A 26,938-nucleotide genomic window follows, 5' to 3' on the forward strand; every position below is an offset into this window, starting at 1 on the left:
ATATGAAATGCTAAATAAATCAGAGTTTCCACAAAATATTTTTGCAGCACATATTTGATCAACTTCTTAACTTGTGCAAATCACTAGTCGATATTGTACCAATTTAAGATCAAGTTGATCATATTATTTTAAATGGTTGGTAGACCAACACTGTATTTCACATCCATACACCTCATAAATAATATCCTATCGGATCTAAAATATTAGAATTTTTTTATGATATATTTAACAATTTTTATGAGAATATTATACGATGGTTCATGGTTGTGATTAACATAATATTTATATTTCATATGTTTTGTAAAATTATTAAGAGAAACAAATCTATGTGGTTATTAGTCTATACGAGATTTAAGGAATAAGATATTTAGTTAAAAAAAGAAATCATTCCGCTTATATTGCCCATGGGACTTCATTCTTCCTCACACTTCAAAACTTAAACAAATCTGTATTCAAAATCAAAAGAGCTCACGAAATCGTAGCATTAAATATTTGCTCACTAACATCTTCAATTAAGCTCTAAAATTATAACTTTATCTTGAATTCAATCTGTGCCAGAGTCGGCGACGCCGAAGTGAAACATTGACATTAACATATCCCAACAAAGATAGGCCTAAGTTCCATCATATATTCACAAATAATAGCTACTGAGCCCGAAAAAATGAATCGATTTATTTTCACCCCTAATCAAACTCATCTTACATTAGCCAACAAGCATTCCCCTTAGGTGATCAAGGGTACTCGGAATAGGTATGATCCTAACACGATATAGCAACAAAAAAAAAAGTTGATGAATCTTTGGGATATCAATGAATCACCGTACTAGGTGCTAAATGAGTAGTTTCTTACAATCATCAACTCTTCATAGCATAAAGATTACACTGTTTCATCGCTGATCTTTACCTTTCCGCTGCAACATCCCTTTCTACCGCGCCCCTGGTCGACAGAATCTCTTTTTTGGCGGCATACGCTTCCATTATCTGATGTAGGCTTCTGGAGCTCATCTCGTCTCTCAAGAAACTCCGAGTTTTCTTTCCAAACCTCACCGTTGGTATAAACTTCCTTCTTCCATATGGGAACTGATGCCTTGATCTCATCAATCACGAATTTACACGCATCCAGGGAGTCTGCTCGATGAACGGATGAGATTGCAACAAACACACTGGTTTCCCCCACGGGGACAGGGCCTAAACGATGTGCCACTGCAATTGAGCTCAAGTTCCACGATGATCTTGCTGATGTACAAATGGATTTGATACAACGGATTGCCATTGGGACATATGCTTCATATCTCAATTCCGAAACCGTTTTTCCCTCGAACGTGTCCCGGGTCGTGCCAGAAAATGTTGCTATAGCTCCACAATGTGGTGAATGAACATAGTTGATGAGTTTGCTAATGTCGATGGGGGTATTCTCCTCTGATATCTCGATGAGATTTCTCTCCTCGTCTGACATTAGTTTTTTGGCCTTAAGAATTCTCTTCAACGACAAAAGTACCCAGTAAATAACCAAAACTTTAGCAGCGGCTAGACCAATCAAGTAGAGGGATACATGAACGAGTACTTTACGAGATAGAGGCAATCCAACAAGGCGTCGTCATGTGTGTGACTGAAAAAAACCAAGAGAACAGAACACATGTAGCTGAATGAAAAAGAACAAAAGAATTTAATGCTACATCCCAACAAAAAAACATTATCGACTCTTGCAAAATGGAGGAGGCAGATTCTTCTATGGCTAATTTTTTGTTCTTACATTCAATTGGCCCTTAAACTTTTCTCTGGTTGCCTTAAAATTACCAGCAGAATTTTGTAGCAAATTTCAAATTCAAGTTATCCCGAAACAAAGATGAAATTTATTGCTATGACCATACTAACATTAAACTAACAAATGTTATGTACATGCCAAAAGCAGCTAAAAAATTCAATTTCTAATGACTGTCCCATGCTTAAAAATTTACAGTATATTTTCATAAACCTCTAATTACCATAAGGCGTTAGGATTCGATCAGCCCCTAGAACTAACAAGAACCACATGCTCTAACAGAACCTTACATGAACCTTTGCAACAGCACCAAAGTCAAAGTATAAAACGATTATTTGGCCCCAAAAGTAATCTTTTTAAGCTCAAGAACTCTAAACCCATGTCACAAAGTGGCCACTCTTCTCCATCTCTCAACTATCAATATCTGAAATGCCATGCAGCACTTCAGATTATGAACCAGCAAGAACAGAAATTTGTTTTCATTCTACTCTATCCACAATCCAAAAGATAAATGAAGCAAAGTGAATCAATATTTTCAAGATTCAACTTCTCATCAGTGGGATTTTGGTCTGAGTGCGCCGAGATAGATGGAGAAATCATCTCCATGAACTAGGGGAGGCACACAAAAAAAAAAGAATTACTGAAAAATATTATATGTAAAATTTCGATAATTTCTGGTAAACAGAAACAATCAGGTCAAATTCTAACATTATTGCCTTCCACAAATTGAAGAACCTTTGAATTGATAAATCTGCAATCCTTATATCAAAATCCCAGATGAAACCAATAATCAAATTCTCCAACTCACCATTTCTGCTCATGAAATCTTTAATATCTACATCAAAGTCAAATCTTCACTTACAATCCATAAAACAAGAACACACCCTCCCCCCAAATGAAGGCACCATTTTTAGTTAATCTCGGTGATATATAACGCACACAAAATTTGTTTGAGCATCAGCAGATTCTAGATAACCAATCTCCATTAAAACAGGAACCAAAAAAGTAAGCAAGAGAAAAAAAAAACACAGAAAAAACAAGAAAAAACAATTCCAATAAATTAAAGCAAAACCAAACATGCTGAGAAAATGATAAAATGTATTCACAGCTTCCAACCTCGTAGATGAGAAGGGACATAGAAACCATGAGTTGAAAACTTCGCTGGAGTGAGTTCAGATTCTAGACTTACATGTCTTGTTCCATATATATTTTATTTCAATTTCAACTCCGCTGGCTGGAGTGAGTCAAGATTCTACACTCACATCTCGTCTCATATATTTCATTTCAAGGGAATAAACAAACGAGAGATTCCAATTATTTGGCTCTTGTTAATGGGCTTGGCTTTTACAAGTTGGGTTTGTTTGTAGTACTTTTTAAATGGACTTTTTCTGTTAGCAGCCGCCCCAATGTTTTGGGAGCCCAGCAACTCCACAAAGTCCACAAAACTCGATTCCAGATACTTCTTTGAAAAGCAAAGCCGACAAGGGTCAAAACCCACCACCCATAACAAAAAAAAAAAAATACATTATAAATATTACAAATAAAGTTTTAATTAATTCAATAAATATGGGTTAATAATAGGAGCACCTCTTCCGAAAATTTTGCAAACGATAGAAATAAAATGGGTTGAGTTCAACCTCACATATAAATATAATATCTTATGATTTGTCACGTAACAGTCAGTATGAATACAGGATTTGGATACCGTAGAATCTCATTAACGGATAGAATAATAAAACGTACCTGAAATTGGAGAATTGTAGAAGCAAAAGAACCAGATCAGCATTAGTTTAGGGGAATTCAGAAAGGAGATGATGATTAATAGGTTTTCTTGTTGGTTTGGGCCTAAAGGCGAAAGCCCAACAACAAAACACTTGAATGCAGAACCACGGAAATTTTAAAATTGGTATATCAAAATTTTCATATCAACGTCGTTTCGCGCCCCGCGACGACGTTTTTATATAAAATGACGAAAATAATTATTAATATATATTAACATAATTTTTAATAATATGAATATAATATTTTTAAAAATAAATATATAATACTTGAAATTAATATTAATAAATTAATAAATTATCAAAAGAAGAAAACCAATTATCAAAAGAAGAAAACCAAAAGTTCCTTAAAAATATTATCCATTATGTACCAAAATCTATCGTTAGATGTTATCTTTTTTATATTTTATAATTGGTTTTTTCGAACTAGACACGTTAAGTGAGAACCACAATTTCAATTCGCGAAAATATTTAATTTCAATATATTAGCAAAATATTACAAAAAACAGTAATATGTAATCATTCATTCAATAAAATCAGAAGCCACACAAACCTAAGTAGCTAAATATCAGAATTTGTAACAAATTATTCAAAAGAACCATGGTGGTGATCCTCTCACACGGAGTTTATACTAGTTTGTGAACTTCTTTGTAGCATCAACAAAGTGATCTTTCGGGAATGATGATCAAGAAAGATGTATCATGATGCGACTTTTTCATCATTCACCTAGTACTAGTAGCACCATGAGACCAAACAACGGGACATGTCTCGAGTTCGAGACCTCAACACGCTCCTCGATTGTAATAATAATGGGGGAAAAAAAAAAAGCTGCTTTGGTAACACAAATGGCCAAATTAATGTACCAAAAAAACTCAGAGATCACTAGCTGAATTTCATCCCACGGAGGGTAATGGATAAAGCTAAAAACTCTACTGCAAGTGATACTACAAGATATGGAAATACAATCACATCCAATGTAAAACTCAGGTTCGAACCAAGTTCGTGTATCAAACAATCGACGTAGTAAGAGACAGAATTATCTAAGTACAGTACATAAATGATAGAATCAAGAAATTAATCGCCGATGATCAAAATAATACTAAGTGTAATCAAATGAAGTATGCGAGTGAAAGGGCTCCTAGTCCAATGAAGAAGTTTTGTTTAGACTTGGAAGCGAAATTTCCAGGACCTCCGACGGCCTCGCTTCCCGCAGACGGGGCTGCTGCACCTGGTCCACCTGATTAACAAATTATAATAACAATCTTCTAGTTTATTTCACTGATCTTTTTTTTAACCAAGCATGTTTTGAAAAATAGAATACGTTACCTGCTGAAGGAGAAGGAGATTCACTTGGTGCAAGTTCTGCTACAGGCACTCCAAAGGCTACATCGTCGAAACAAAATCGTCAATCAACGTTCTTTGGCGTTTGTCATAGTTATAGTGTGCATATAGCGAACAAGCCGAGGGTGGACGGAGATAGTAAAACCAAAACACAAGCAATAAGGAGCCAAGTACAATAAGGGTTTTTTTTTATGGCCAATCCTAATTGTCTAATACTATAATATTAAAGAGAGACTTCAATACCCATCAGCTTTTTTTTATCTCAAATCTATATATTTTAATCAAGCTATCTAAAACATCAATGTGTTTTCCAAATGGTGGATGCTACACCGAGAGACAGGTCCATGTTACACCGGGTGTAGCATAAAATCTCTCCAACTATTAGATACTCAAATGGTAAGAATAAATAAGGGCAGTTGGCAATCATAAAGAATTCACGTGATCTGTTTGCCGGAAATTAATGCCTTCGAGAAACGGGTAGAAACAAAAATATAATCTTTATGCCACTCTTATCACTTTTGAAATAATTTTTTTAAAAAAAATTATATTTCCATTTTTCCTAATAAATAAAGGTATAAATGACAGCTGTTTTTTTTTTTAAAAAAAATATTATTTGAAAATTTCTCTTTTTGAAATGAAAATTAGTCGTTAAGAGTTTCGATCCACCCACAATTTTAGGTTCTTTGAAAATTTTATTGCATTTTATATTTAAATTTGTAATTACCATTTCCCCATTCATAAATTCTCAACACAATTGTTGGATAATGTATTTATTTTCTTAATTTTTTTTAATAAATATTGTATTATTCATGTAATTTTTATTCAATAGTACGTACATCTGTGATCTGTGCATAAATTATATATACACGTATGTACATGTAATTAAGAAGCCATAGATATTTTTTTAACAAAATCAATTTTAAAATATTAATCCTATGCTTAAACTAAAAAATCAAAATAAATAAAAACAACAATTTGTATCTAACTACAAATATTTAATCGTTATGAACATATATATTCATGAAAAATAAAATCATACAATACCCAAAATAATTTATGTTATGCTGTCGTTCTTTATTCAACAATCAATACATGGAAAAGAAAACTAGCATGGAGTCTAGAGATCTCTCTTATTTTGAGATTTTGGATTACTTCAAAAAATATATTATGAACTTATACATATATATTTAGTTCAATTTTAAAAAATATATATATTAGGAACTTACCGGAACACAAGCTGACCGGAGGAGTGGAGACTTTGCAGACAGAAGGAAGGGTGAGTGCTTTATTGATATCCACGGGGATTCCAATTTTGTCTGGGTTTCCGAGGAGTTGGCACAGGCAAATCGGCTGCGTTACCACCAAATCCGCCAGCCCCGAGCAGCAGCCTTTGTCCGGTTTCGTCAGATTGCTGCCGCTCTCCACGAATGTCAGGCAATCCGACAGTTTCAGCAGATACGTGAAGCAATCTGGGCCAGGAGGAGCCGCCGTCGAGAATGGCTCCGGAGCATTCGCAGACGACGGAGACAATGATATTGACGGCATCGGGGAGGACGCCGGTGTTATGGCGGTCGCCGCAGAGACTACGGCGGCGAGGAGGAGTAAGTAGGCGGTGGTTTTGGGCTTCGCCATTTGCTCTGATTTTGGTGGGAAGTGCGAGGTGTAGTTTGATATTGGGTGCTTGCTAGTGGCTACCTTTATTTGTATTTGTACGTTTGACGTTTGTCTTAAAAAGGGGGCTTGAGTATCAAAATTCTTTGGCAGCTGTTACGGAATATTGGGGAAAATACATGCGCGTCATTGGGACAGTGTTCGAATTAAATAAGTATTTGAGTTGATTGAGTGGATAAACATAAGTTTTTGATGATATACATGTGCTTGGGAGAGTGTTCGAGTTGGCAGAGTAAATAAATGTACGTCGAAAAGTGTTCGAGTTGATATAGTGAATACACATAAGTTTTTGATGATAGTTTGTAGAGTAGATAAATGTGATTAGTTAGTTGGTAGTGTAGATGAAAGTTTAACCAATCTTCTATGGCGGTCAGTTGCATGTATATGGTTTGTTTAGTGTTGATTACCTAAATAATAATTTAGTTTATAAACTATCGTATTAGCTCGAGATTTACCCAGCATTCATTGAAGAGTAATGTGGTGAGTTCACATTTTAAAAAATAATAATTAATTAATTAATTGAAATAAGTTACAAATTTTTCATGACGTTAAGACTTTTTTTAATATTTTATATTATATTTTAAATATTTTATATTTAAATAAAAACTATTGTTTTTAAAGAATTATTATCGGTTTCATAAAAAGGGTTTTTATGCATTTTTGGGTTTTTTTACGCGATGATGATAATTTAAGTACAATTTGCTCATTTATGATCCCGGGGTTTTAAAAAAACCAACTTAAAATTTATATATACGATTAAAAGATATTTTTTAAAATATGATTTTACTGTACATTAATAAGTTGTGCAATAATTATATGAAAACGGGTCATTGGTACAATAATTGGCTGAGCATATACCAATTACAATCATGTTTCTAGGCCCTCTCTTGGATCCGAAGTTTTTATTTATTTAGTTTCTTTCCAATTATAAATGGCTATGGATACAGCATACACTATTGAGTTGAAATTTTAGAAACAATGATTGTAAATTGAATATTATTCACTCATTGATCCGATCCTTACTATGAGAATGTGACAAAAAATGTGAGACAATTTAAATATCATGTTTTGATCGTTTTCTCATTAATAAAAATTTTTCTTACCATATCTCGAGACAGAAGTGGCTCACATAGAGGCAATGTTCTCCCTTATATGTTGATGTGAAAAATAATTTTTAGGTTTTACAATTTTTAAAATTATATACACATAATTATTATTAATAAAATATCAGTACTAAAACGGTAAAACCTCTCTCTCATCAATCAACGGTACACATTTGAAGAGTAATAATTCGTCTTTCTTCTTTATTGTTATAATTAATTTATGTTGCTCTTTATCAGTGTTTCAACCAAAATCTTCATCAATTGATCGAATAGAAGATGAATATCTGAATATTAGATTAATTATTTTATATTGAAATTAATATATTTTGTAGTTTGTTTTATGTGTTATTGTTAATTATTTTCAAAAAGTTTTAAGCCGTATGCGACATTGGGATGTTCAATATGATATTAAGAAATATTTTTTTATATTTCGTTATTGATTAATAATGAAAGTAGAATAGTACGTAGGAAATATTTTAAGTTAAATGTGATATTAAGAAATAATGTTTATGTACGTAGGAGATATTTGTAAGTTAAATGTGCTATATATTAAGAAATATTTCTTAATATGACATTTAACTTAAAAATATCTCTTACGAACTGTTGTTTATATTTCGTTATTGTATTTCAATTATCAATATAATTATTGATATAAACAACGAAATATAAACAATATATCTTAATATTACATTTAATTTACAAATTATATCTCTTACTGTACGACTTGATTGAGGAAACTACAAAATATATCCATTTTAATATAAGTAATTATATACTTGTGATTTTTAACTCCGTCCTTCGATAAAACTCTTTGATTCGCCCACGTCTCAGGATTATTAGAGTTACTGTTCCGCGGGTAATTTCGAGTCAATTTAAATGTCAAAACGCAAAATGACTCGTACTCGTGTATGCGATCATTGATCGACAACGACTTTTAGCCAAGTTTTGTTCTCCACATTAAATTTGTCGCTGTCCGATGCCAAACTGCATGTGTTTGTTTGCAGCTGAGACGTATTCATACTGGCTCTATTTCCTTATTTCACACAAGCAATTTTTTGACCACATTTTAAGCATTTAATTCGGTTCTTTTTCTATAATTATTGTTTTAATGTAAAATTGTAAACCCCTAATCCCTATTCTTTTATGTTTGATCCAGGAAAATTCGCCCTTTTATCCTTTGGATTTGATAAAATCACGTAGTTTAAAGATGAGGATAAACACGTATTAATTCGTTAAATCTAGAATTTTAACGAAGGTAGTGTACGTTTGATAAAGATTATAGGAATCACTTAATTCTCAACTTCTCTTCAAAAAAATTTCAAAAATTTTGTTATTAGCTTAACTTTGTCCATGTTATATTGCACGTAACTCATTCGATATAACGTTTTTTTTAATATTCATATTTTTTTAATATAAATAAAAATTGATCAAATACTCGATCAATCCACAAAAAAAATTTAAACTCGTAAAAGATTTAGACGAAAAATCTCAAGGTGGTATCACTTTAAACTCGTAAAAGATTTAGACGAAAAATCTCAAGGAGGCATGTGATACGAGCCGATCTAATGGTTGGTCACAAGTTTCGAGAAAAAAGGTGTCGATGCAATGTTAGTTTTGGAATTAGGTGGAATTGATGTGTGCAATTGAATAAAGTTATTGTGGCATTTATTATTACAGATGGAAGGATATCTATATAAAAAATTAAATATAAATTTGTTCGATGGCCAAATAAATGCAACATGTCTACAACAGATGCTGTCTTCTGTTCTGTATATTATTAATTGTTATGTTCAAACTATATATATTCCATAAAATAAATACATGGTGCTCAAACCTTATTTATTGATTATTATTATAGGGCCTTTATTTTCTCACCAATCACCGACTTTAAAATACTCGATGACAGATTTAAAAAAAAAATACTCGATGACAGGTGTAGATATATAATGCTCTTTTTCAAAAATTTGCTATGTCATTGAAACAAAATTGTTTACGCATGAAAATTAAGAAATATCCAATTTCATACATACAAATTTTAATAATCTAATCGACGTGAGACCGTGAGATATCTATCATCGTTCAATTTTGTTGACACATACAATTTCTATATAGATGACGAATTTCCACCACAATTTTTTGGAATTGGAATGGAAATTATGGAATGCTTGCAATCACTGTATAAAAAAGTGATTATTAGATTTTGACTTAAATAAATCACTTTTGTGTGTTTTTTAAAATCAAATTATGTGTTAATTTATGCTTAACTTAATTGAAATCTAAAAGCTAATCATATGATAATTATGATTCTCCAAAAGTTATTCTAATAAAAAAAGTCAATGTTAAAATACTCTAATCACTTATTTATCAAACACTACCCAACTTTGATTTTTATATTTTCACATTTGTTTCCAAACACTACCAACTTTTGATTTTTCTTAACTTTTTTATAATCTATAAATTTAACCACTTCTACAAAAGCATAATTTTTTGCAAACACTCCCTTAAAATCGTCTCTCAAAATCATGAACCGAAATCGAGACCAACAAACGAAAAACTTACCATTGGATTTTGGTTCATAGTCATATAAGAAACAAGAACTGGAATTACGAGTTGAATTGTTATCAAACGTCTGTAGATCAATCATAAATATCAGCGTTCATTGCACGCGTTCATATACATAAATTTTGTATATTAATTAATTTTCATGTTATTTTTAAAATTCGCGCGATAAATTAGATATTAAAAAGTTTAAAAGTGATAATTATTTAATCTAAATGTTTCAAAAATTAAAAACTGTCTGATCTAAAAATTAAAAAATACAAATAAAGATAGTGAGTATCATTTTGGTAAATAAAGATTGTTTCTAATGTCTAAAAAAAGATAAAACCATATAAAATGATTAATTTGTCTAATAATTTTGGTTTTATTGGAAACTAAGTTAAAATACAATCGTAATTATATATCAAGCTTCACCGAGGGTTTATCCGGTGCGCATCGAAAAGTAGCGACTGCAGGTCACCACGTCATTTAAAAAAATATGAATAATGTTTAATTGAATGGTTTAATTTATAAATTAAAAAGGTCCATTGTTTTATTTACTTTTTGAGTACGTTATTGAAAATTTTAATTACACGGTAATAAATATAATACTTTTGCGCACCGAAAAGTAGCGACTGCAGGTCACCACGTCATTTAAAAAAATATGAATAATGTTTAATTGAATGGTTTAATTTATAAATTAAAAAGGTCCATTGTTTTTATTTACTTTTTGAGTACGTTATTGAAAATTTTAATTACACGGTAATAAATATAATACTTTTATTAGTGGACCCGTTTATATATATTAAGCAGCACTCTATTGTGGATGTATTTGATTCAAAAACAAAATAAATAAATAAAAAATTGTTGATGTACGAAGTTGGGCTAGGGTTTCACCTAGAGGAATTGGGCCAAAGGTCTAACCATGGAAAGAAAATAGTATTGTCCACTGATAAAAGTAAGCTTAGTATTTGCTGCAAGTTGCAATCGAAGTTGGGCCGAGACTCCGAACCCACATCAAAACAAAAGTTAAAAAATGTTCCCAGAAAAGGAAATGTTTCGGAGCCGACTTTTATTTTTGTCGGAGAAATTGGATATTATTTCGTGATAATACCAAACCTACAACAAATGTACAAATATTTGTAATAATTATATGGCGAAATTTTGTTATTCAAGAATGAGATTTTATATTGAATATATCGTGATCTGATAAATATAATTTTTTTTGTTATTGTTTTACATATTTTGTTGTATCTGCAACATTACTCATATATAATATTTAAAATTTTAAGTCTCATTCTTTTTTTTATTTTGAGATCGTTTTACGGATTTTTTTTTCGTGATATGTGTCAGCTTACTCATATTTATCATAAAAAATAATATTTTAATGATCCAAATGTGAGATTCATCTCACATGAATTTTTGTGTGTTTTTAATACTAGTGTGTAGAAGTATAATGAAACATTTATAAATTAATAATGTTAAGATCATGGAATTTATTAATTTAGAGACATATTAATTAATCGATAAATTAATAATTTATTGTTTTTAAGGTTTTTTATTCGAAAAATGTAAATTTAATCACATAAAAAAATCCTTGTATTTCACCAATTCCCGCATAATATTCTTTGAATTGGTATATAAAAAAATGATTTTATATATATACATATTTATAAAAAATAAATAAGTCATACTCGATGTTTTTAATAATTAAATAATATTTATTATACTGACCAATAAAACTAAATCTCCATACAAACAAAAAAACATAATGGAAACATATTTCATGAAAAAAAAAATATAACCATTATTCATTAATTTTTAACAGTTATTTTGTAATTAGTGAATTATAACTTTATAGATTAATGCTAAAATTAAAATGAAATTTGTACATCAATTTGTACAACATAAAAAATTCAATAAAAAAATTTCATTTATCAAAATTTCAAGATAAATTAAAAACAAAATCTAGCCATATAAATTTTATAGTCATCGTTGTACATAATATTTGTTGTACCTTTAATATTATTCTAATTTATAATATTGATGAGACTTTAATTTTATACGAAGATCTCTCAAAAATCATTATATTATTAATTTATCGAAATTATTAATTTAAGTATATTGACCCAAGTTGTAACTTAGAAAAAAAAATATTATTTTAGAGAAATTATTAATTTATCGATTATTAAATTATAGATGTTTTTACTGCATGTATATATATATATAAATATAATTTTTATTTCAAATAAATTTTGTGTTTAAACTAAAATTTTTTTAGGAAGAATTTAAAAGTGGGGTTTTTTTTTTTGAAGCCGGGAAAAATGTTGTGAAAGAAATTTTATTTCTTGATATTTTCGACCCTTGATTAATTGGATATTATAAGATTTTGCTTTCTAGACAAGATAAAATATTTGGTAAATATTCTGTGTCTATCTCGTATATGTTAAAGATATATTTGCCAAAGTTAAATATTGTCTTGATAAGGTGATTATTTGATATAATACAATTCGATATTATCAAGATTTGATTTGCAAGATTTGATAGAGTTTATTTCCTACTAAAAGATAGTTGCTTATTCTTGTAGGACTTTATCTAAGGAAATATTCAAGATTTGAATGCTAATCTATAAAAGGGGATTTCACTCACAAGATGAAGATAGACTTCAGACGATAATACACTGCGCATACTCTGAAGAATTCTGTTGAAGAATTTGAAGACTCTGAAGCAAGGTTTGCAACCATCGTTGTTGCATGTCCCCGTGTTGCCGTTCGTGTTAAAGACATCAAAGACAACACTGTGAAAACTGTGTTGTTGAAGATCTTTTTTAGTCTCTTCAATTTAGGCTATGGGAGTTGCATTCAATTTCTTTTATACTATGTTGTATTTTAGGATGCAAGTTTGATTTCTCAACTTGTTGAGAAATTTAGGATTTAATGACTTTTCGTAAAATTACTATGATTACTTTGTAAGACTGATCTTACGTTTACTAGTAATATTTAGCCCTAAGGCACCCGCACGAGTTTTATACTCGTGCAAAATTAATTACTTGTGTTTTATTTACGCTTTAAATTTTCGCTGCACTTTGTTATCTGTGGTGTTACAACACAAAGGACAACACTGCCTATTTTACATAACTAACCACGTATACCGTTTCTTTCACGTGGCATCAGAGCCACCACTTGACTTTACTAAGTGAGTTCCTGGTTTGTGTTACAGGTTAGTTATGGACACTCCGTAAACAAGTGCAATTTGTTCACCTATTTTGGATGGAACAAATTACGGCCCTTGGAAATTGAAGATGAGCATGTAAATTCAATCCATTGAGTCCAGGGCTTGGCAACATGTTCTTGACGGTTGGACACCACCTATGAGAGATGATGATGTACCAGGACCAAAGCCAAGATCACAATGGACAGTCGATGAGAATACTGCGGCTATTTATAATGCTAAAGCTCTTAATGCTATGTTCACTTCAGTTGATATGAACATGTTTAATCTAATTGGTACTTGTACTTGTGTTAGGGATGCTTGGGAGAAGCTGCAAACCCACTGTGAAGGCTCGACAAGTGTTAAGAAAACAATGATGCGTCTCATAACTTCAAAATTTGAGAAAATGAGAATGGAGGAATCAGAGACCATTATGGAATATAATGGAAGATTGAAGAGCCTTGCAAATGAAGTATCTGTTCTTGGTGACCCTATTTCGAACTAGAGACTTGTATCCAAAATGCTTCTTTCTGTCCCCAAAAGATTTCACACCAAGGTTTGTGCTATAGATGAATCCAAAGATATATCTATAATGGGTTTGGATGAGTTAATTAGTTCTCTTCGCACTTATGAGATGGAGTTGGAAGCCGAAGATGACTCAAAAGGTAAGTCTATTGCTTTTCAGGTTTCTAATGATGTTTACAATGATTTTTCTGAAGTTCAACAGGAAGTAAAGGAATCTGATCTTGAAGAGAATTCGATTGCTTTGATCTCGAAGAAGTTCATTGATTATCTTAAGGTAATGAAAGAAAAGAAAGATGTGAAAGGTGCACAAACTCCAAAATTCCCTAAACTACCTACTTCAGAGAAGCCTCAAAAACCTGCTTCTACTCGGGGATCTCGACAAAGGTATGAAGGTAAGGTTCAGTCCTCAAGTAAAAATTTTGATAATGTTCAATGCAGGAAATATAAGGGATATGACCACTATGCTTATGAATGCGCAAATCGCCTTCGGAAAGGTATGAATGTTTTTCTGAGTGATGATGATTCGGAAGAAGAACAAGAAAAGGTTGAACATGCAGATCTCATATCTTTTACTGCTTTACTGGAAAGTAAGAAAAATTTTCAGATCAATCCACTCGGTGTTGGCTCCGGTGTTGCAACACCTGGACGCAACACAGTTCAAAAATCTGTTTGTTTTGTTGCTTCTAACCTTGATAATTCCAATAATCATGAAGAACAGGTAGCTGATCCTTATACTCTGGAAGGTATTCAAAAACTCTATGAAGAGTTGTACTGTGATTGGAACAAGAGAAATCAGTTGAACACAAGTCTTACTAAAGAGAATACTGAATTGAAAGCTGCTGTGGCTAGATTGGAAATTCTCATGAGTAAGAAAGATATGGAATTAGGGTTGCTGAATTCTGAATTTGAAAGAGCAAAAACAACACTTGATAAATTTAATTCCAGTTCAAGCAAACTTGATTCCATTTTGACTATGGGTAAGAATGATAAGTTTGGTCTTGGTTTTGAATAAAGTGTTTTTGAAACTGGTGAATCTTCCAAAACACCAGTATTTGTGAAGGAAGGTAATGATTTCTTGAACCATCCTTCAACTGATTCAAAAGGTAAGAAACCCATTGTTGAAAAGAATGTTTCTGTCCCTAAGTCAAAACAATGGAAGCATCCTTTTGTATGTCACTATTATTTCAAATCTGGTCATATTAGGCCTATTTGTCGAAAGCTGAAGAATGACTATGTGTTGTGGGAATCTAAGCTAGTGTTGCCCCCCGTGTTGCCCAGCACCAAGAGCAACAATGGCAGAAAGAGGCCCACTGTGAAGAAAGTTTAGATACAAAAGCCTGATGTTAGATGTTTTGTTATTTATACTTCCTTAAAAGCTAACTCTGCAGGTAATTGGTATTTTGATAGTGGAAGCTCACGGCACATGACAGGCTTGAAAGATCACCTCACGGACTACATTGAACAAAATGGTGGTAGAGTGACCTATGGAGGTGGTGCAAAAAGAAGAATTGTTGGCAAAGGAACACTCAGTGTGGAAGGGTTTCCAAAGCTTCATAACGTCTTACACGTTGAAGGACTTAATGCAAACTTAATTTCAATTAGTCAACTGTGTGATGATGACTTGCATGTGAAGTTTGATAAGAATACTTGTGAAGTTTTTGATAATTCTAATCGTTGTGTTATCACAGATACAAGATCAGTTGATAATTGCTACGAACTCGGTGAAGAATTGGCATATAGACACTCAAAAGTTGATGAGTTTAGTCTATGACACCAAAAACTTGGACATGTGAATTTCAAGACCTTAAAGAATCTGAGTAAGTTTGAATCTGTCAGAGGTCTTCCAAATCTAAAGTCTGGTGTTCCATATGTTGTGGTGCATGCCAAAAAGGTAAGCAAACCCGTGTTGCGCACCCCGTGTTACAACACTGTGGGACAACATGGTGTCTTGAAATTTTGCACATGGATTTTATGGGTCCCATGGAAGTCAAAAGCTATGGATGTAAAAGGTATTTTTTGGTATGTGTTAATGATTTTTCTCGTTTTACATGGGTAAGGTTTCTTAGAGAAAAATCAGATACTTTTGATGTTTTTAAGAAGTTGTTTACCAAGATTACTAACCTATATACTTTGGCTATAGCAAGGATCAGAACTGATCATGAAAAGGAATTTGAGAACTCATCTTTTTCTTTTTTGTGTGATATGAAGGGGGGCATCTCACAAGAGTTCTCTGCCCCAAAAACTCCTCAACAGAATGAATTTGTCGAAAGGAAGAATATGACGTTGCAGGAGATGGCTAGGGTGATGATGAGCTCAAAAAATATATCCAAGAGATTTTGGGCAGAAGCATTAAACACAGCATGTCATATTTCCAATCGTGTGTATTTGAGAAGTGGTTCTTTGATGACTTCCTATGAAATCCTCATGGGAAAGAGGCCCAATCTCAATTATTTTCATATATTTGGCTGTGTTTGCTATGTTTTGAATGATAGAAATCACCTAGCAAAATTTGATTCCAAAAGTGATAAGTGTTTGTTCCTAGGTTATTCTACAAATAGTCGTGCATATAGGATGTATAACCTTAGGACCAGAACAATTATGGAATCTATTAATGTTGTTTTTGATGATAGTGCATATTTCAAAGGAAAAACTGCTGAAGATGATATTGAAGGCTTGCTGGAAATTCCTCCCGAAGAACACAGAGTTGTCCCGGATGTTACAACACCAAACACAACACTGGTTCCTCCAGAAACTGTCCATGAGGAAAATTCCCAAAATAATGAGGAAGCTGAGATGATTACTGAAAAGGACATACCAAGCAAGATACAGAAGAATCATCCATCATCACAGATTATTGGAGATGTTCATGGAACAAGGCAAACCCGAGATAAGGACAAAGTTGACTATCGCAAGATGGTTGGGTTAGTATGCATGAGTTTCGTGTACTCACAGGTAATGCATTCCTATTTTGTTTCCAATATTGAACCCAAGAATGTCAATGATGCTTTGAATGATGAATTTTGGGTAAATTCCATGCATGAAGAACTTGAGCAATTTGTCCGAAATGATGTCTGATTTTTAGTTTCACCTCCTGATCATGGTAATGTCATTGGTACAAAATGGATTTTCAAAAATAAAACCGATGAATCAGGAAACATCATTATGAACAAAGCAAGGTTGGTTGTTCAAGGGTATACGCAGGTTGAGAGGGTTGATTTTGATGAGACCTTCGCTCCTGTTTCCCGCATTGAGTCAGTCCGACTATTGCTAGCAATTGCATGTCATATGGGTATAAAACTTTATCAAATGGATGCGAAGAGTGCGTTTTTGAATGGTATTTTAAATGAGGAAGTGTATGTGAAGCAACCCAAAGGCTTTGAGGATCCACACCACTTGGATCATGTTTAAAAGTTGAAGAAGACACTCTATGGCTTGAAGCAAGCTCCACGAGCATGGTATGGTAGGTTGACCGAGTATTTACTCGAAATTGGCTTCAAACGAGGTGAGGTTGACAAAACTCTTTTTATTCAAAAGGCCAAAGGTGAAATTCTTATTTGTCAAGTCTATGTGGATGACATTATCTTTGGTGCCTCTTCTCAAAAGCATGTTGATAGTTTTGTTGAATATATGTCTTCTACTTTTGAAATGAGCATGGTAGGAGAGTTAACTCTTTTCCTTGGACTGCAAGTTAAGCAATCAAATGATGGGATTTTTCTTTGTCAAAGTAAGTATGCAAAGAATTTGGTAAATTTTTTTTGCAAAGATAATGTTAAGAACATGAAAACTCCAATGGGTTCGAGTGAAAAATTGGGAAAAGACAGTGTTGCGACTGGTGTTGACAACAACATGTATCACAGCATGATAGGGAGTCTTTTGTAATTGACTGCTAGTCGTCCTGATATCATGTTCAATGTGTGTTTATGTGCTAGGTACCAATCTGATCCAAAAGTAACCCATTTAAAAGCTGTTATGATAATTTTGAAATATGTTTCGGGTACATTGGATTTGGGATTGTGGTATACGAGGGAAACCAACACTAACCTTGTAGGTTTTAGTGATGCTGATTGGGCTGGTGATGTGAACGATAAAAAGAGCACTATGGATGTGTGTTTTTACCTTGGCAATAATTTGGTTTCATGGTATAGTCGTAAGCAAAACTGTGTGTCACTTTCGGCTGCTGAATCTGAATATGTGGCAGCCGAAAGTTGTTGTTCACAACTTCTTTGGATGAACCAAATGATTGAAGATTATGGTTTTAAGAGTGAACACCCCATTGTATATTGTGATAATTCGAGTGCTATTGATATATCAAAGAATCTAGTTCAACACTCACGCACAAAACACATTGACATTCGTCATCACTTTATTCGAGATTTGGTAGAAAAAAGTATGATTCGAATGGAGTTTGTTGGAACCGATAACCAATTGACAGACATTTTTACTAAAGCATTAGATCATGAGAGATTCTTAACTCTTCGGAGGTCTCTCAGCATGTGTGCATTATAATCCTTTGCGTGTGTTTCTTGCGGTGTTACAACACTACCAACAACACTGTTGTTTTTCTTGTCATGTATTTTTAGGATTTTAGGCATTCTGCACTCACTCTGTTATGTGTAGTGTTTAAATATCTGTTTCACTGATTCAATCAATGCCAAGTTTTTTCTGCAAAATTTCTATTGAACCACACTGGCCCTTGCAAATCGAACTCTGACTAAACCACTAAGTAGTTGAGGGATGTACGTGTATTCCATGTTCTTGTCCCATGTGAACGGTGGTTTTGCAAATTCAGTGTACAACTTTTTAATAAAGTTTGATGACCAATGTCATATGTACAAGCTTTATAAATAATCGGAAGAAAATGGAAAAAGCTACATATTTGAGTCCAATGAAGACTGTTCTTTTAGTGTGCAGGCTACCACTTCTGGAATTGTTTCTAAATCAAGGGTAATCAAGTGTGTAAGTCTCAAATGTTTTTTGAAAAACTATGGTGTTGTTGATGATGTTGTCAACATGAGAGGCAACACTACACTTGTCAACATATCGTTTGCTTATGATTGCATTTTTATTTTATGTTGCACTCTGTTTAGGCATAAAATAGGTCATGCATATGCATTTTTGGTAATAGGGTTCTATTTTTGGGTAAGGTTTTAAATAGACGAATTTTGATGATTTACCCTATTTACTAAAAATTGAATTTTTGTGATTGATTTTTGTTTCAGTGGAGTTAGGCTGATGTGGAGTTAATTCTGGAAGATTTGGGCTGAAATATATATCTTGGATTATTGCCTTAATTATGGGATTTTATCTCTTTAATCTCGGTTTTTAATATTTGGCCGTTGGGAAAAAGTTACCGTTGGTAACCTGATGAGATAAGAAAATCAGAGTAATTATGGGTTTGTTAGGAAAATATTACCGTTTGTGATAAGGGTTCTATATATGAGTTTTCGTGATTATCGGGCATTATCATTTTCTCAAATTACTTTATTCCCGATCGAGTCTTCTGCAAACCCTACATCCTTCTTACTCTCAAATTTTTATTTGTCATGGCAGGCTTTGATCCAAAGGATATTAGAAGCGAGATGGGCCACAAAGAACCCGATGTTGCCGCCAGTGTTGCAACACCGGAGAACCCAACTTCCACCCCTTCTCTGCCGATCGTTCCAGTACCCATGGAACCCGTTCCTCTCGTTGTTCTCATGCCTGGAGAACCAGGGAACGCAATTGATTTGGAGAATCCTCCTGATTTCTCCGTCTTGAATAGGGTTAATCCTCCTCCACCGATGGTTCGGCGTTCAAAAAGGCAGGCAGGATACAACCCTGATTTTACTCAGTCTAAGCGGTTCTACAAGGGTCCACGTATCTCCATGTCCGAAGAAGATCGCAGCTCCGGTGATGATTCTGATGATGCAAACTATGAATTTGTGGCGAGGAAGAAATCTTCTGGTTCTGCTGCTGCCTCCGCCTCCGCTTCGATCATTGAATCTGCTTCTGATAGCGATGATTCAAACTCTTCTGATGTTGTTCCTTCTAAGGACACTCCCGCAGATACTGTACCTCAAGAGACCTCGGTTTCTGATGAGGATGCCACTTTGGCTCAAATTTTGGAAAGTCTCAAACAAAGCAAGGCTACCTCGTCTGTTCCTCCTTATGTTCATCTCTCTGATGATGAACCTGATGCTGAGATGATGGAGGAGTTTGCTGCAAACAAAGCACATCAAGCTAACGATCCTTCCTCCTCTTCTTCTTCTGCCGACTCTGATGCTGACTCTTCTGATAAGAGTGCTGATATTGGAGATGAAGAAGACTCTGAAGATATTTCCAGCATGGATGCTGATGAAGAGCCTTTAGAGACAGATGATGTTTCTGCTACTGATGCCAGTGTTGCTGTTGGTGTCGTCAACACCATGGACAACACTGTTGATGATGACTATGACATGGATGCTGCTCATTCCCTCATGTTTTACTCTGGTGATGCTGCTGCTGTATGGACTCTCTTCACTCATAGAGGTCTTCTGGATGAAAGAAATATAGATGTACGCTCTTATGATAGGTACGATCTAATTGATTTTTTGAAGCTTAGGCAACTTTATTCCACTGTTGTTGCTGTGATACCCTATTGTAAGAGGATGATTCTGGAATTCTATGCCAACCTGACCGCAAGCATTGAAGATCCAGAGTCTGCAAAGTATGATTTGGTTTATCTTTGGGGTCGGCTGTTCGAGTTCACTCCAGTCGTGATCAATTCACTCTATTCCACCCCCGATGTTGATGAAGGACCCCATCCAGATGTTAATGAAGTTATCTTTGTACTTACTGGTGGGTTGGTCAAGAAATTCTTTGACCATTTTTCTGCAGCCAAGTTGACCTTATTTTATTCGGTTTTCACAAGATTGCTGTGAGGAATTGGATGCCTTCCTCAAAATCTACAGTAATCACACGGCCACAGGCGTTCATTCTGTATGCCACAGGGACTGGGAGTCCTTTCAATTTTGGAAAGCTGGTATTCAAGACTGTACTCCAGTTTGCTGATGGAGGACTCAAATCTACTAAGCTGCCATTTCCATCTTTAATTTATGGCATTTTGGAATCACAGGCTTTCATCCGCAATATCACAGAAGATCTCACTGATCAACCTGAGATTTTGAAGTTAGCAGCTGGACTTCTCAAGGGAAATCGGGTTCTGGATTTGCCCTGGACTGCTTCTCCTAGTCCTGCTGCTGACATTGCTAGTGTTGCACCCTTTGTTGCCAACACGGGTGACAACACTGAAGAAACAGTGCCTACTCCTACTACCATGGAATTCACCACTGCCACTATTCAGCTGCTGATGACTCGTGCTGAAGAGAAAATTGCGCAAGCACAGGAAGATATTGCTTTCTACAGCATGGTCTTGGCTGATTGTCGGAGACAACTTGGCATTTCTGGCCAAACAGGGGGAGATAATAGTGCACAAGCTGAAGCTGGTCCATCTGGGACTAAATATGATGAGGATGAAGCTACTGATCAAGAGGGATCCGATAGTGATCAAATTTAGATTTTGCTTCTTCTCTCATCTTTGCTTATTTGTTTAATTTTGATCTTAATATAACTATTTTCTTTTGCTCTAGTTACGTGCCTTAATTGCTCAGATATGTTTTAACTAGACTAACATCTTCTACCCCACTTATGCTTTGATATATGAATTAAAGAATCCCATGTGTTATTGTCTATGTTATCCACCGTGTTACGACACGGGGGGACAACACTTCAGGAGGAGACTTTAAAATTCAGGGGGAAAAGATTTTTTAAACTCAGTGGGAGTTTATGATTATCTCATACTTGTGCAATGTTTTGTCCAGAAAGCAAAAAAGGGAGATTGAAAGGAATTTTATTCCTTGATATTTTCGGCCCTTAATTAATTGGATATTATAAAATTTTGCTTTCTAGACAAGATAAAATATTTGGTAAATATTTTATGTCTATCTCGTATATGTTAAAGATATATTTGCCAAAGTTAAATATTGTCTTGATAAGGTGATTATTTGATATAATACAATTCGATATTATCAAGATTTGATTTGTAAGATTTGATAGAATTTATTTCCTACTAAAAGATAGTTGCTTATTCTTGTAGGAATCTATCTAAGGAAATCTTCAAGATTTGAATGCTAATCTATAAAAGGGAATTTCACGCACAAGATGAAGAGAGACTTCAGACGATAATACACTGCGCATACTCTGAAGAATTCTGTTGAAGAATTTGAAAACTCTGAAGCAAGGTTTGCAACCATCGTTGTTGCATGTCCCCGTGTTGCCGTTCGTGTTGAAGACATCAGAGACAAAATTGTGGGAACTGTGTGTTGTTGAAGATCTTTTTTAGTCTCTTCAATTTAGGCTACGAGAGTTGCATCCAATTTCTTTTATACTCTGTTGTATTTTAGGATGCAAGTTCTCAACTTGTTGAGAAATTTAGGATTTAATGACTTTTCGTAAAATTACTAGGATTACTTTGTAAGACTGATCTTACGTTTACTAGTAATATTTAGCCCTAAGGCATCCGCACGAGTTTTATACTCGTGCAAAATTAATTACTTGTGTTTTATTTATGCTTTAACTTTTCGCTGCACTGTGTTGTCTGTGGTGTTACAACACAAAGGACAACATTGTCTATTTTACATAACCAACCACGTACACCGTTTCTTTCATGTTGAATGAACTAAAATTTTTTTAAGAAGAATTTGAAAGTGGGGTTTTTATCTATTATTAAATTATAGATGTTTTTACTGCATGAATGTTGAAAAAATGTTTGAAGTGTTGACAGACTAGGATTCTTTCTTAAATGTTAAAAATAAAAGGGAGCATTGGATTTGACTCAAGTATCTGACCTTGAATCTCATCTCCGCTAGAATTTGTGGAATCACTGATGCAGCGGAGATTCTTGTTTTCAAAGCTTCGAATTTTGGTGAATTTTTTGTTTGCTGCTGCAGCTGGAGAATTTATGGAGGACGGGAAATTCAGCTTCACTGCAGAGGATTTGTCAAAGATCGGAGGGATTGCTACAGTTTCCTTGCTGCATTCTTTCATACCGACACATTGGCTGTCGTTCTCCGTTGTAGGCCGCATTCAGAAATGGACACTTTCTCGTACGCTCTTTGTTAGTAAGTGATGTTTGTTCTGTATAGTGGAAGATTGTGGATTTTGTGATTTCTTGTTGTTCTAGGGTTTGTGGTTTTTGCCTGATTTATATGTAATTGTTTTTGCTATTATTTTCTCCCTTAACTGGATTAAGTTGGTTAAAAGGGTAAACGTAAATTGACTGTTATCACTGAAGTAGGAATTAGTCCAGAGCGACTTCATCTTGATGAATTTGATAGCAAATGCAAATTCTTTGAGGATTTGGGTAAAGGGTTTCAGGGAGTGGATTAGGATTGCAAAGACTTGGTGAAGAGTATTGAAAGTTAAGAATTTTCAAATCCATTTATTCAAAAATAGTCCAAACAAATCGAGGGAATTCCTATCCAAGCATACGATATTTTGTTCATTTTGGGACGGCTGGCTCTGCTTGCCCACAATTGCCCGTCAAGCCTCTGATAAATTTAACCTGTCGCTTGAGAATGGGCATATTGCCTTTGAGGAAGTTCTGAACCATTTGGTGAAGTAGACAAAGCAGTTGCATGGAGAGTAAGAATGGAATTGGTTGCATGTTGCAACTAAATCAAATTTTGTCTTGGTAAAAAAGTAAAATATATCAGTAAAGAACTGGATCTTATTTCATATGAAAAGGAAGCACTAGAGATAGATGATCTATTTAAAAGTTTGACACGTTTTTTGATGATGTATGGTGGTTGATGATGCTTGCAAAGACTAGAGTTGAACCCAAGTTCAGCTTAATTCTTTCCTGTGTATTTTGGCTGGGGTGCTGAATAAGTATTATGTGCTTTGATTCCGGACGCGAATTCTGCCCCCAAGTCTAGCCACTGCGCCATCTAGTTGCATGACTGCTGAGAGAATGGTACTGTTCATGCAGCGGAAATTATTTTGCTGATGAATAGTTGACGCAACAAATTGTCATATATAAATGAATAAATGATGTTGAGCAAAGTGACGAGACATGATTGATTTTGTAATTTCCTGGCATCGACATCATGTATTTCTCAAGCCTTTAAATAATACTCTTGAAATAGTTGCCACAAATGTTCATATGTATGATGGTAGTGCATATTTGACAATATGCACACAATGTTAAGTGTGCATAAAGTTTAGTACTGATCATATTTTGCTAATGCAGCTGCTTTTGGAGCGGCATTGCATGTATTATCCACATCACTTCTCGGCATAACGGCAATCACCATAACAAACACCATTGCTGGAGAAGAAACAGTGCACAAACTCGCATCCTTTTTACTCATTTTTCTTGGCGGTAGTTATATCATATTGTTTCTTTCTGGAAAGGGTGGTCGCAGTCATTCCCACAACAAACCCATGGAAAAAATGGCTGTAGCTGGGCTTGTTCTTCTCCTTGCGTTGTCTCCTTGTGCAACCACCCTTCCGGTGTTTCTGGCCGTTGGAAACTCATCTTCACTGATGGTGCTTGCTATCATAGTTCTATTCTTCAGGTATCATTTTACCTTGTTGATTGCAAACCTGTAATTCATTGCCATAATTGAATTTCACTGTCACACAAGCGCGCATCGCTTTCCCAGACACAAAAAGAAGAACAAGAGCGCACCGCTTTCGCTTTCAACGAATTGAAAATTTTACGTGTGATTTTATAAATTTCATGTTTCGCCACCAAGTACCATTGAGTCTCCCCCCCTTGCCCCGTCTTGTCCTTCTCCCCAACATTTTTGGATTCGATACGCAGCTATGTCACACAACTTGCTTATGATAAAGGATTTTATCCACATCAGAAGATGATTATGACCTTAATGTTATGAACCTGAATTCTTCTTTTAGCTTTTGATCTTCGTCACAAGCATTCACATATCTATGCGTTTCCTTGGCAGCACGATTACTGTAATGACATCGCTAGTAGCCCTTTCATTCTACGGGGCAAGTCGACTCCGGTTTCACTGGGCGGAACGGTACGACAAGCTTCTGGTGGGTTCGGTTCTATGTTTGGTCGGATTCTTCACCCTTATTTTCCATAATCATGATGGAGATGTGAGTTCATCTGGTGAGCATTTGCACAGAAAACTTATCGTTCTATAGTAGCTACTGTCTGTTTTATCATCCAGATTACATAAAGATAACAATTTGTGTTGTGTAATACAAAGTAATGTATGATCGACGTTTCTTGATGGCACGAGTGCCTCATTCTGTGAAGGGGGTGTTTTCTGATAACTTGTTTTTAAGCAACCACAAATGCCCAAACCAAACACTATTTTTTAAAGGACCAAAAACTTTTATATGCCAATTTACTAGATGGAAAATAATTAAAGGACTGCAGTTTTTTCCAAGTGTTGCCTTGATTAGATGTGTTAGGTACCGAGTGGGAGTTCATAGTAGTTGAAAAAGAAATAATCGAGTGACTCGCTCACGTACTAGCGACCATGGATGATGGATTATAGGCGATAATTTATGAGAGTATTATATATTATCCTCATCATTTCATATCCAATGTCATTGTTTGATTGAAAATATATTTAAAGGGAGAAAGATTTTGTGAATAAAGTAGGAGTAGATGGTTAGGAAAAATATATTCATAGTTAAATTTGAAGCATATTGATGATATAATATAGTTTTATAATTTCGTGTTGATGTATATATATTTTGTTAATCGACTGGCGAACACGTCATATTAAAAATTGAACTAATTTGAAAAATGACCATTATCATTTATTATTATTATTATTATTATTATTATTTATTATGTTACCTTTTGATGTCGCAGCAGACAAGAATATCCCGAATTCATAAGTCGATTAATCTAATTTGATACTTTATAAATAAGAGAGATCAGAATAGATCTATGCGGCTATGACCAAAATGAGAACCCCATTTCACTACAATAATTCTTCTTCTTCTTCTTTTTTTTTTTATTAAAAAAATGCAATTCCAAATATGAAGTTCTCCTTTTTTAGTGACGATATTGAATGCTTGAAATTCGACAGATACTTCATTTTTCCTTTCCTTTTGAAAAATAATAGAATGAATGAATGTATATTTCACAATATCAATTTCGGGCAAAATACACAATTTGTAAAAATAATTAACATATATCCTTGCATGCAAGAAAATTTCTGCACAAGGTTAATCGTGCAAATACACATGTTATATCAATATCTATGTATTTAGAAATATTACACCTTGAAAAACGAGGCTTTCCGACTCATCCAATCCAATGTTTTTTTTAGGATGTTGAGATGTAATTTTCCAAAAATAACATAGTTTTTTTTGTCCTTACCAGATATATTTTGTGTTTTTAAAAATATTAATATTGTTGTTTACTAAAGTTATCTTAACCAAAAATCTCAAAATTTGGATTGTTTATTGGCTTCGAAACGTAATTATTATAATTCATCTTATTTAAATAAATAATAGTTTATTTGTAACTTTTTTGCTCGAAATAAGCAAGTCTCGAGTTCATGCTCAAGTCTCATCGGTTGTGCGAAAAAAAAAATTCATCTTATTTTAAAATATCAAATTTTGGACAATATCCTGACTTAACTTATAAGAACCCCAACTAAAAAAATGGGGCTAATTGCATTAATCTCTCATGTGAAAAATCTAAAAATCATAAAACTCCCTAAAAAATATTAATAGACTAATGCAATCCTTAGTTTTTTAAAATGTAGCACATTTCATCCCTATGTTATACAAACTCGGGCACATTTATACCATCTCATAGGGATTTTTATGCTAATTTTTTTAAAACATAGGGTTTAACATGCTATTAATTTTACACAGTGTTTTATGGCTCTTAGACTTTTCACATGGGGTGTTAATGCAATTAGCCCAAAAAAATGTCTTGGCACCGGTCTTACTCGAAAACAAGAGGTTTTCCAAATATTTTAAATAAGTCGGAGTGAG

The 26,938-nt window shown here is 33.8% G+C and overlaps 3 protein-coding genes across 6 annotated transcripts; 1 reads left to right on the forward strand and 2 right to left on the reverse strand.

The window, feature by feature from the left end:
- Positions 1-620: 620 nt before the first annotated feature.
- On the reverse strand, positions 621-3,524 carry LOC140891433 (molybdopterin synthase catalytic subunit). 3 transcript variants are annotated; one of them, XM_073299916.1, is made up of 2 exons: positions 3,505-3,524; positions 621-1,608 (listed from the first exon to the last, which is right to left on the reverse strand). In XM_073299916.1, exon 2 carries the CDS (start codon positions 1,453-1,455, stop codon positions 877-879), a length of 579 nt encoding a protein of 192 aa, XP_073156017.1. In that variant the 5' UTR covers positions 1,456-1,608; positions 3,505-3,524; the 3' UTR covers positions 621-876. The 3 variants fall into 3 exon arrangements, with proteins under 3 accessions (XP_073156017.1, XP_073156015.1, XP_073156016.1); XM_073299914.1 differs by lacking the exon at positions 3,505-3,524 and adding an exon at positions 2,878-3,417; XM_073299915.1 differs by lacking the exon at positions 3,505-3,524 and adding an exon at positions 2,878-3,417 and having other exon boundaries at positions 621-1,641.
- Positions 3,525-4,454: 930 nt separating this feature from the next.
- Positions 4,455-6,667, reverse strand: LOC140891796 (non-specific lipid transfer protein GPI-anchored 11-like). Its single transcript, XM_073300444.1, has 3 exons — positions 6,107-6,667; positions 4,866-4,922; positions 4,455-4,776 (listed from the first exon to the last, which is right to left on the reverse strand). Exons 1-3 carry the CDS (start codon positions 6,510-6,512, stop codon positions 4,649-4,651), a joined length of 591 nt encoding a protein of 196 aa, XP_073156545.1. The 5' UTR covers positions 6,513-6,667; the 3' UTR covers positions 4,455-4,648.
- A 16,079-nt stretch (positions 6,668-22,746) lies between these two features.
- On the forward strand, positions 22,747-25,206 carry LOC140892138 (uncharacterized). Of its 2 annotated transcripts, none has more exons than XM_073300895.1 (3): positions 22,747-23,064; positions 24,195-24,522; positions 24,913-25,206. In XM_073300895.1, the coding sequence occupies exons 1-3, from the start codon at positions 22,830-22,832 to the stop codon at positions 25,115-25,117; spliced, it is 768 nt and encodes a 255-aa protein (XP_073156996.1). In that variant the 5' UTR covers positions 22,747-22,829; the 3' UTR covers positions 25,118-25,206. The 2 variants fall into 2 exon arrangements, with proteins under 2 accessions (XP_073156996.1, XP_073156997.1); XM_073300896.1 differs by having other exon boundaries at positions 22,747-23,049.
- Positions 25,207-26,938: the final 1,732 nt, after the last annotated feature.

This window comes from Henckelia pumila, chromosome 3 (genome assembly GCF_033568475.1).
Source record: "Henckelia pumila isolate YLH828 chromosome 3, ASM3356847v2, whole genome shotgun sequence".
NCBI classification, from domain to species: Eukaryota; Viridiplantae; Streptophyta; class Magnoliopsida; order Lamiales; family Gesneriaceae; genus Henckelia; species Henckelia pumila.